General features: G+C 44.0%; 1 protein-coding gene and 1 long non-coding RNA gene across 2 annotated transcripts in view; one reads left to right on the top strand and one right to left on the bottom strand.

Annotated features, from left to right (window-relative positions):
- The window catches only part of meiosin (meiosis initiator), a 107,727-nt gene extending 99,727 nt beyond the window's left edge, over positions 1–8,000 (bottom strand). The window contains exons 1-3 of the mRNA XM_072271149.1: positions 7,958–8,000; positions 1,398–1,475; positions 855–985 (exon numbers count right to left, since the gene is read on the bottom strand). Coding sequence (XP_072127250.1) covers positions 855–985; positions 1,398–1,448 — 182 coding nt within the window. The 5' untranslated portion in view covers positions 1,449–1,475; positions 7,958–8,000. The remainder of the gene's footprint in view (positions 1–854; positions 986–1,397; positions 1,476–7,957) is intronic.
- The window catches only part of LOC140204426 (uncharacterized), a 30,831-nt gene that overhangs the window by 6,319 nt on the left and 12,410 nt on the right, over positions 1–12,102 (top strand). The gene's annotated exons all lie outside the window — the stretch shown is intronic.

Genomic DNA, 12,102 nt, shown 5'->3' with positions numbered 1-12,102 from the left:
CTGGATTAGCCATGATGGAATAGCGGAACAGGTTCGATGGACTGAATGGTCTAATTTTGCTCCTGTGTCGTATGGTCTTGATGGAGTTCCTGAGGTCCCGAGAGCGATGGTGCAAAGCTCTCTGAAGCTTAGCTCCTAGTAGGATCACCTATGACAGTACGATCAAGGGAGCGGTTCCAGACAAAGGGAAATCCAACCAAGACCTCAATGGTGGAGCTAGCGGAAGATGATGACACACCACAATGGCAGTGAAGACGGAGAAAAGCTGCAAGAGCGTAGGGTTCCCAGTTGTCTTGCAGTCTTTGCCACTGGACCTTGATCCCAATCTGTCAAGGACTGTGTGGTGGTTCCCCGTGCATCAGCTTTCTCACATTAAACAAGTCAAGGCAAGTGAAGTTTATTGTCATTTAACTACATACATATATACAACGTATATAACCATATAATGTATAGAAACAAGACAACGTTTCTTCAAAGCAGGGTGCAAAGCACAGTAGTACACATAACACACAATAATTTATGAAGGATAAAACCTACAGATGAATCACATATAAATAATAAACTAAAGTGCATTAGCATTAAATATTATAACAAAGTCACATACAAGTGTTCTCTATTAATAGAATCAACATTAACATCCCGGATTAAGTCCCTCTACAGCCACCTGAGGACTCCTCCTTAGGACAGGTATTCCCAACTTTTTTATGCCATGGACCCCTACCATTAACCGAGCTGCCCGTGGACCCCAGGTTGGGAACCCCTGCCTTAGGAGAACATCACACTCAACTTGACTGATTGCAAGGAGAATTTACACACAGTTAATCTCACAACAAGTTTCAGCCTAAGTATTTTACCTTTGCTTTCGACGATGTTGCAGAGGAGACAGTTTAATTTTCTGGCTTTCTGGAGTCAGATGTTCTTTATAATTCAGAGATAGAATATCTCTCCTTGATGGAACCTCTACATCCTGTTCAAAACTCCAGTCCTGCAATAAATTAGAAAGTAAAATAGTTCTTCAGAAGGAACAATAATAAAAATGGTAATCACAGAATTACCCCACGAGAAGCCTCTTCAGAGTAGGATACAGATAAATGATATTCCTGCCAAACACCGTACAGCTTAGAAGTCCTCCAAGTGAGATTCTATGACAATAGGTAAAAGACATAGATACAGTGGACAGCCAGTATCATTTTCCCAAGGCACCTCATTAGAGAAAGGACGTAGAAGCTTCAGGGAGGGCGCACAGGAGATTTGAGTCTTGAGATCATCCATCTCCTATCCCATATTAGGGATCTATCTTTCAAAGGTCCTGTTGAAAGGCATCCAGCCTTAAAGCAGAAGTCAGTTCTATTATTTGAATCCAATTATGTGGCAGGAAGGTGCAAAAGGACACTTACCTCCATTTCATGTTTAACTTGGATTAAGGAAGACATTATTCTCAAAAGCATTCCTTTCTTTCTCTCTCATTCATGATCCTGGAAACATAAAACAAAGTTTATCCCTCCATAGCATGTGTATTGTACTTTCCATTCTAGTTATCAACATGCCACTGTTTTTAATTTTTTTTTGAGTCAAATCCTCAGAATTAGAAGTGACCATTCAGCCCTTCGAGCCTGCTCTGCTATCCAGTTATGGTACTTACACTTGCCAACGCTGTGAGAAAATGCTCTCTACTCCCTGGATGAATACAGGGCAGTGATATCCCAAAGGTCAATACCATTCTGTAAAATCTAAGCCACTTGATTGGTATCACATTCACTTCCTTCACCACCAGTGTATCTTCACCCCAGTAACATACCAATGTGTTGCAAGAGTACTTCCCAAGTCCACAACTTCTACTACAAAGTAGTTCAAGTGTAACAGGTGCACTCACCTGACTTTACCTATCATACCTTCCCCTGACTTCACTTATCACACCTTCCCCCTCACCTGGCTTCACCTGTCATAACTTATCCCTCACCTGACTTCACCTATCATGTCTTCCCCCTCACCTGGCTTTACCTATCACATCTTCCTCCTCACCTTGCTTCACCTATCACACCATCTGATTGTTTCAATTAGGTCACCCCTCATTCTTTTAAATTCCAGAGCCTAATGCCATCAATCACTCTTCATATAGCTGAGTTTCACGGCAGTTTTTCTGAGTTGAGGAGCGACCAATCAGTAGTTCAAGCTCAAGGGATGCGTGCGGCCATTCTTTTGAGTGAGCCAGAGTTCAGAGTGGCTTTGGCTCATCAGGCTTAGCCAACATTAGGTTTGGGTGAGAAAGATTGTCTCGTAAGTTACCCTCTCTCTCTCTGTTCTTAATTGTTCATTCCTCATCCATCAGGCCATAAGACATAGGAGCAGAATTAGGCCATTCAGCCCATCGAGTCTGCTCCACCATTTCATCATGGCTGATCGCAGATCCCATTCAACCCCATACACCTGCCCTCTAACCATATCCTCTGATGCCCCGACTAATCAGGAATCTATCAACTTCCCAAACACGAGGAAATCTGCAGATGCTGCAAATTCAAGCAACACACACAAAATGCTGGTGGAATGCAACAGGCCAGGCAGCATCCAGAGGAAGAAGCACAGTCGACACTTCAGGCCGAGACCTTTCGTCAGGAGTTATCTATCAACTTCCGCCTTAAATATTCCCATGGATTTGGCCGCCGCCGCAGTCTGTGGCAGAGTATTCCACAGTCACCACTCTTTGGCTAAAAAAAATCTCCTTACTTCTGTTCTAAAAGGTTGCCCTTCAATTTTGAGGCTGTGCCCTGTAGTTCTGCATACCCCCACCACAGGAAGCATCCTCTCCACATCCACCTTATCTAGTCCTTTCAACATTCGGTAGGTTTTAATAAGATCCACACCCCCGCCCCGTGTTCTTCCAAATTTCAGTGAGTACAGGCCTAAAGCTGCCAAATGCTCCTCATGTTAATCCCTTCATTTCTAGAATCACCCTTGTAAACCTCCTCTGGACTCTCTCCAATGACAATACATCCTTTCTGAGATATGGGGCCCAAACTGTTGACAATACTCCAAGTGCAGCCTGAGTAGTGTCTTACAAAATTTCAGCATTATCTCCTTGCTTTTATATTCTACTCTCCTTGAAATAAATGCCAACATTGTATTCACCTTCTTTACCCATGACCCGACTTGTAGATTAACCTACTGGGAGTCTTGCACAAGGACTCCCAACTCCCTCTGCACCTCTGATGTTTCAACCTTCTCCCCATTGAGATAACAGTCCACACTATTGTTCCTTTTACCAAAATCCATTATCATGCATTTCCCAACACTGTATTCCATCTGCCACTTTTTTTTGTCCATTCTTCCAATTTGTCTAAGTCCTACTGCAATCGCATTGCTTTCTCAGCTCTACCTACCCCTCCACCTATCTTCACATCATCTGCAAGTTTTACCACAAAGCCATCAATTCCACTATCTAAATCACTGACCATGTGAAGAGTAGCGGTCCCAATACTGACCCCTGAGGAACACCACTAGTCACTGGCAGCCAACCAGAAAAGGTCCCCTTTATTCCCACTTGCTGCCTCCTGCCTGTCAGCCATTCCTCTATCCATGCCAGTAGATTTCCTGTAACACCAGAGGATTTTATCTTGTTAAACAGCCTCGTGAGGCACCTTATCAAATGCCTTCTGAAAGTCTAAGCGACTGATGACCACTGCCTCTCCTTTGTCCACTCTGCTTGTTATTTCCTCAGAGAATTCTAACAAGATTTGTCAGTTATTAGTGAACAGTATAGTGAGAATGGGTCCAAAAGCAGTGTTTTGTACCATTTGAGGGATGTGGGACATCCGGGAGAACTCCAGTCTCATAGATAAACACATCTGCACCAGGTGCACTAGGCTGCAGCTCCTGAGAGAACGTTTTAAGGAACTGGAGCTGCAGCTCCATGACCTTCAACTCATAGATGAGACTGAGGAGGTGACAGACAGGAGCTACAGGGAGTTAGTCACTCCTAGGTTGCAGGAGACAGGTTACCTGGGTGACTATCAGGAGAAGGAAGGGAAATGCACAGCCAGTGCAGAGTACATCTGTGACCGTTCCCCTCAGTAATAGGTATATAACTTTAGATACTATTGATGGATATAACATACTGGGGGGAGCTACAGTGACTGGGTCTCCGGCACTGAGTTTGGTGCTGTGGTTCAGAAGAACAGCGAGGTGGAGAGGAGATTCCTTAGTCAGAGGAACAGAGACAAGGTTTTGAGGGCCCGCTAGAGACATCCGGATAGTATGCTGCCTCCTTGGTGCCAGGATCAGGGATGTCTCGGATCAGGTCCATGGCATTCTCAAGAGCGAGGGTAAGCAGACAGAAGACTTGGTACATATTGGCACCGATGACACGGGTATAAAAGGTGAGGAGGTCCTGAAGAGAGATTTTAGTGAGCTAATAGAAAGCTGAGAAACAGGACCTCCAGGGTAGTAATCTCTGGATTGCTACCTGTGTCACGTGCCAGTGAGGGTTAGAATAGGATGATTTGGCAGGTGATTGCATGGCTGAGGAATTATGCGATGTTAGCATTCATTTCAAGAGGACTGGAATATGAAAGCAAGCATATTATAAAGCACAGGTGAGGCCTCAGTTGGAGTACTGTGAACAGGTTTGGAAGGAAGTACTGAAACTGGAGAGGGTTCAAAGGATGTTCACAAAAATGATTCCAGGATTGAATGGCTTGTCACATGAACAGCATTTGATGGCTCCGTATCCGTATTCACTGGAATTCAGAAGAATGAGGGATGATCCCATTGAAACCTATCAAATGATGAAAGGCCTTAATGGAGTGGATGTGGAGAGAATGTTCCCTATGGTGGGAGAGTCTAAGACTACGTCCACACTACGCCGGATAATTTTGAAAGTGCCGGTTTCAAGTAAAAACGACAGGCGTCCACACTAAGCGTTTTTCAAAATATCTCCGTCCACATTAGACGGATATTTGGGCGAATCTCCTCCTACATGCGCAGGACACACAGAAAACAAGCGAAGAGGAAACTGTACACTTGGTGCGTGTTTGTCCAGTTACGGAGTAGAAGAAGTTAAAAGGAATTGCTCTTGGCTCTCGCGCAGGAGGACTTAAAACTAAAAAAAAAACAAATACTGGCGCGTATGGAGGCAACGAACAGGGAGTTCACGGACAGTATGACCTGGCTGACGACGAACACTGAAAAACTAACTCTGTTGCATTAATAAAGTACCTTGTTAAATGTATAAAAACATGTCTGCATCAGTGTTATCTTGTATACAATGTTACATTAGGCTGTTATACATCTGTTGTCAGAGAAGTACTTGCATAAATAGGTAAACCACCTTGGTTCTTGGTTCTTGATCCTCCAAAATATTCCGCATGGAATTTAAACTGGAGGTGGCGGAGAGTATCTTCTGTCCTTACCTTCATACAAGAAAGGCCAGAAAACAGGGCGAAGTGAGTATAATTATTTATTCAGTAAGCTATGGGTCAAAGTACTTGGTGAGTACATTTCTAACTCTTCTGGCTTCAGTCTCGTTGCCGTCTGTTCTGAAATTGTTAGGTTCTGCGAAGCGCAGCATCAAATATCGCTGTGATGATTGTACGCTCTAGTATCAACTGTTTGGCGACAATAAAGTAATCATAATAAAACAATGAAATGCTGCTCTGCTGTTAACTGTTGCGACACGTCATGACAGCGGTTTTAAAAAGCTCCGGTTACCCCGTACACACTGCAATGGATATTAGGCGTTTTCAGATTTAATCACTCTGGAGGTCGTTTCTGAAAATCTCTGTTTTCGGGGGCTAAAAACGCCGTTTCAGTGTGGATGGAAGGTCAAAACGAAGAGAAAAAGTTTCATTTTCAAAATTATTCGGCATAGTGGGACGTAGCCTCAGAATAGAGGGGCATCCTTTTAGAATGGAGAGGAGGAGGAATTTCCTTAGCCAGAGGGTGTAGAATCTTTGGAACTTGTTGTCATGGACAGCTGGAGGGGGCAAGTCTTTATGTATATTTAAGGCAGACATTGATAGATTCTTGATTGATCGGGGCACGAGGGGAAACGGGAGGAAGGCAGGAGATTGGGGCTGAGAGGAAAAATCAATCAGCCATGATGAAATGGTGGAGCAGACTCGATGGGCCAAATGGCCTAATGCTGCTCCTATATTTAATGGTCTTATGGTCATATATAACAAGCCATTCAATCCTGGAATCCTGCATTCCCCTCACCAGACTTCACCTATCACACCTTCCCCCTCACCTGGCTTCACCTTTCGTACCTTCCTCATCACCTGGCTTCACCTATCGCCTTCTAGCTTGCCCTTCTTCCCTTCCTCCCAACTTATTCTGGCTCTTTCCCCTTGACGAAGGAACTCGGTGCGAAACATTGACTGTTTATTCCCCTCCACAGATACTGCCTGACCTGCTGAGTTCCTCCAGCACTTTGTGTGTGTTACTCCGGGAAATATCTGAATTTCCATTGCCACTGTATCTAGATATTGGAATTCCTTGCATAATTGCAAGGAGGGAGCACTTTCACCACACAAAATTGTGTTTTCAAAAAGGGGCTCATCAGTGCTTTATCAGGCCGGTTAGTGTGGGTAATAAATGTTGCTTCGTTTGTGACACCCACATGGCACAATTAAAACTTAAGCCCGTTCTTAGCATCAGCTGCTTTTAATCCTCCAAACTTCAGACCCTTGTGTGTCATACCCCCCCCTCACTGATCAAAGAGCCTCTGTAGCTCTTCGGGGGATTGTAAATCAAACAAAAAGTCCCCTCACAGCTAATTATGCACTTCATAAACAACTGGTCACACATCAAAGAGATCTGAAAATAAGACCATAAGACATAGGAGCAGAATTAAGCCATTCAGCCCATGGATCTACACACCATTCCAGCACGGCTGACTTATTATCCCTCTTATCCCCATTCTCCTGCCTTAACACTAACCTTTGACACCCCGACTAATCAAGAACCGATCAACATCCACTTTGAATATACCCTAATGACAGCCATCTGTGGCAATGAATTCCACAGAGTAACGACCCTTCAGCTAAAGAAGTTCCTCATCTCTTTTCTAAAGGGACATCCCTCTATTGTAAATGGATGTCAACAAGTACCCCAGCCGCAATTTTTAGACTCCCTCCTCTGATCCCAAGTCCAAATGGCCGTGAAATGGTTCTCAATCACAGTGCACCTTAAGGACTTCAACACTCCAATCATATCAGCCTTAATTTTATTTATTCAGAGATAAAGCAGCCGCCCAGCAACCAACCAATTTGACCTTAGCCTAATCATCGAACAATTTACAGTGACCAATTAACTTAACCACCAGTTCATCTTTGGACTGTAAGAGGAAACCCACACACACATGGGATGAACGTACAAACCTTCTTACAGCAGACGCCAGTACTGAACTCCAGACTCTGGCGCCCAAAGCTAGAATACCACGCCCCCCCCCCCGCTATTCAACAGTGATGTATTCAACTCCGTGCATTCTAGCTGATTTCCGACAGATTGTTTCCTGAGCATGTTCTAGAATCAGGGCCATCATGCAGAGTTCCACCAGACACTGCAGTCAACCTGCCTTCCTTGACCTTCACCGGAGGTCAATAAATACGCCAAAGGGGCGGTCAATCACTTATCACTGGGTCTCCCAACTCCCATATCCGCTACCTTTGCTTTCCTGATGAGCATATTGAGAAATTTAGAGGGATTTATAAGCTTTGGCCAATCTGTGCAAACTAATCCCACTTCCCGAACAGCTGATATCCATTTCCAAGTCAGCCCAATGAAATGGCCAAGCGAAGAGCTACGGACATCATGGCCAATGGTGACAACATCATCCCATCCCAATGCCAGTCACTGCATAAGTGAAGTGTATTGCCTGCTGTGGATAATACAATAGACAAACTTAAGTTATAATGACAGCGCCCAACTGTTCTCCTCTTACGTCAGTTCTCTAGCCCTTTACCTCAGCTCCTCGCTCTGACATCCATTAAGGAAGTCACGTGTCCCTCCTCCTCCACCCCGCCCCCGGCTGAAACCGGGTCACGTGGTCATCCCCCAACAACCCTTCCCCCTCCCACTCCATTTACCCCACCTCACACGCCGCCGAGTGCGCACGCGCGCAGGTCCCCCCCCCCCCCCCCCCCACCCCCACCCCCACCGCCACCGCTTGCGGAGTGCCGAGCGTTCGAATCGAATCGACGGGCTCGCGGAGTCTGGTGCCCTGCCATTGGGCGGCGGTCTGAGGGACGTGCGCGGTGATTGGCTGACTGTTGCTAGCTGAGCGATAGCGCGCGAGTAGAGGAGAGAGAAAAAAGAGGGACCGAAAAAAAAATCTCCTCACACCGTCCGTGGATGGTGCGCGGTGCAGTGCTGCTAACTTTCCCGGAAAAAAATTCATTCCATCAGAAACAACACTTACATCAAAATCTATTTCAAAAACCCCTCTTCAAAATAATTCTTTAAAATATTCAAGGTAGTTTTCTCAAAGTCTTGGTGATTTCCGGAACTGAAACAGAATAAGTTTTCCATCGTTAAAATAAGTAAACTAAAATTTAAAATGAGTTGACATTCAGTCTGAGACCTATGATTTTTATATGTATAATAGCCATCTTCATAGTCATAGTCATACTTTATTGATCCTGGGGGAAATTGGTTTTCGTTACAGTTGCACCATAAATAATTAAATAGTAATAGAACCATAAATAATTAAATAGTAATAAAACCATAAATAGTTAAATAGTAATATGTTAATTACGCCAGGAAAATAAGTTCAGGACCAGCCTATTGGCTCAGGGTGTCTGACCCTCCAAGGGGGGAGTTGTAAAGTTTGATGGCCTAATATATATATCTAGGGTGCGTAAGACTTTTGCACAGTACCGTGGTAATTTTATATATTGCACTGTACTGCTGCTGTGAAAAAAAACACATTTCATGACATACAGTACTGTGCAAAAGTCCAAGCACATATAGATAGCTAGGGTGCATAAGACTGCTGCACAGTACAGTACTGTATTGGTCAACATGGAGCGGACAGCAAGTTGGTCAATCTGGCTGGAGCAAAGGATGTTGGGAATGGTGAGGGTGGAACATGAACTACCTAATAAAATGGCCACCGAGTGTATCTTAGGTCACTATTGAAAGAACAAATCTAACCAATGTTTTTCACTCAGTTAGCATCCCTCAGATGTGTACGTACTTAATAATTAAATGTGCGTTGCTTTGGATTTTCAGCGTCTGCAGAATTTCTCAAGTTTATTGTTTTCTGTTGTCTGCATAAATGCTTTTATTATTAAAATGACCGTATTTAGAGGGACTTTGAAAAATATGAAAATTCATTTTAAATGTAATACTTTCTCCAGATTCATTTCCTGATCAGTAATCATAAGATTATTGAAAATTGGAGTCCTGAAGGTTGTTATGGCTGGGGCCGGTGGTGGGGATAACTCCCACTACCTATTAAATGCTCCCAATGACGTGCGTCTCAAATAGCCAATGACAACCAACTCCAACTCCTGGCCTTCATGTGTAGCATAGCTACTAAGCCCAGAGGAACGGTTTCTACTGACAGCAGTGTTGTGTCTGTCCAACTACATACCAAATAAATAAAGGCATGTACTTGGAGAAGAAATTAATGTGTGTATTCACTTTGCAGAGAGGGCAACAAATCAATGCGCATGGGAAATTTATCAGTCAATAATTAGTGCTAAGGGGAGCCATTGTGCTAAAAGAAATAGATCCATACACTACTCTTACTCCCCCTTTAGATTAATGTAACATAAAATATACAGGCTATATGGTGGGATGATTGAGGAACAGTGGAAGACTTTCAAAGAGCTTTTTCATGGTGCTAAACAAAAGTATACTCCAGTTAAAAGCAAGGACAGTAAGGATGGGGAAAGCCAGCCTTGGATAACAAAGGAAATAAAATAAGGCATCAAACTAAGTAGTGGGAAACTGGAAGATTGAGAAAACTTTAAAAAGCAACAAAGAACCACTAAGCGAGCAATAAAGAAAGGGAAGATAGATTATGAAAATAAACCAGCACAAAATATAAAAACGGATAGTAATTATATAAAGCAGAAAAGGGTGGCCAAAGTGAACGTAGGTCCCTTGGAGGACAAGAAGGAGGTATTAATGTTGGGTAATGAGGAAATGGCAGAGGCTTTGAGTGACTATTTTGTGTCAGTTATCATGGTGGAGGACACGTCCAAAATGCCGAAGAGAGATGATATGGATGCGATGGGAGGTGAGGACCTCGATACATTGGCTATTACTAAAGAGGTAGTGCTGAGCAAACTTGTGGGCCTGAAGATAGACGAGTTCCCTGGTCCTGATGGAATGCATCCCAGGGTACTGAAAGCAACGGCAGAAGTTATAGTAGAGATTTTGGTGATAATTTACCAAAATTCTCTGGACTCTGGGCAGGTCCCGGTGGATTGGAAGAAGATGGATGTCACACCAATGTTCAAAAGAAGATGTAGGCAAAAGGCAGTTAACTATAGGCCAGTTAGTTTAACAGCTGTAGTTGGGAAAATGCTTGAAGCTATCATTAAAGAAGAAATAACGAGGCATCTGGAAAGAAATGGATCCATCAGGCAGATGTAGCATGGATTCAGCAAAGGCAGGTCCTGTTTGACAAACTTACTGGAGTTCTTTGAGGATATAACAAGCACAGTGGATAGAGGGGACAGATGGACTTTATTTCACCTGGATTTCCAGAAGGCATTCAAGAGAGTGCCACACAAAAGACTTACCCATAAGATAAGGATGCATGGAGTTGGGGTGATGTATTAGCATGGATAGAGAATTGGTAACCAATAGAAAGCAGAGAGCTGGGATACATGGGTATCTCTCTGGTTGGCCATCAGTGGAGAGGGGTGTGCCGCAGGAGCCAGCGCTGGGCCTGCAACTGTTCACGATATACATTAACGATCTGGAAGAAGGGGCTGAGTGCAGTGTATCTAAGTTTGCTGATGACATTAAATTGAGTGGAAAAGCAAATTGTGCAGAAGATACGGCGAGTCTGCAGAGAGATATAGATAGGTTAAGTGAGTGGGCAAGGGTCTGGCAGATAGAGTACAATGTTGGTAAATGCAAGGTCATCCACTTTGGAAGGAAAAATGGAAGATCAGATTCAATGTAAATTATCAGTCAATAACTAGTGTTAAGGGGAGTCATTTCGCTAAAAGAAATAGATCCATACATTACAAGGAGAAGGGGCAAAGGCAGGTTACTGGTGCCTTAAAACCAGTTGCTTCGGGCAGGTGGGGTTTATCAGCTGTGGTTGGCAGCTCATCTCAGAGAAGGAAAACTCTAATGTCAAACCCCCGCTACCTTGCGGCTGTACCCACTCATGGAGGGAGACTCGAGAGTGAATCCTGAGGGAAAAATCCAGAGCTGGAGTCCCTCCAGCAGTCGTATGTTGAGTTCAATGCTGACTGGCAACTCCTGTGATGCCACTGGTGCCAAACTGTATCGGTCGCTGCCATTCCTTTGGATTCATCAGCTGCGTGGCAAGGAGGGAGCCTGTTGCACGGGCAACAGCTCGCTCTCCATATCGTACTGCCCTGGCTTGTGTATCCCATAGGGAGCTAGGCCACATCATCCATAGTTGACCACAACCAATGGAGGACCTCAGGATGAATATGAGGTGACGGCAGAGGTTCCCTTATAGGAATCTCCACCTATATACTGAAGCCTAAAATATTATAAATGTTTCCTGTAATTAGCATACTTACATCCTGTTACACGCTCTTTGTTGTAATTTCTTAAGCACATAATACTTTAAGCCTGGCCAGCCTCATTGACAAAACTATGAAGAAAACCTTCTAGGTATTTTCGGTAGCTAGAGGGAATGTGCATTTTTCTAAGGTTGCATTCACCTGCTTGGAAGCTCTTGCTGACTGTTCTGGGTGTGAATGAGTATTTCTTAATATCAGATCTGATTCACTGTGCAGATTGCACACTCAGCCGAGCGGGGAAAATGAAGTCATGCAAGCATTTATCAAAAAAAGCTGTAAGCTGTAGATGCTGGAAACACTGGTGAAAATATTCAGCAGGCCAGGCGGCTTTCACGGAGGTGAAACCGGGAGAGGGGGAAGGGTGAAA

The sequence above is a fragment of the Mobula birostris genome, chromosome 10, assembly GCF_030028105.1.
Source record: "Mobula birostris isolate sMobBir1 chromosome 10, sMobBir1.hap1, whole genome shotgun sequence".
Classification (NCBI taxonomy): Eukaryota; Metazoa; Chordata; class Chondrichthyes; order Myliobatiformes; family Myliobatidae; genus Mobula; species Mobula birostris.
Note: the sequence above shows the minus strand (reverse complement) of the source record. Positions and strands in the feature narration are given on the sequence as shown.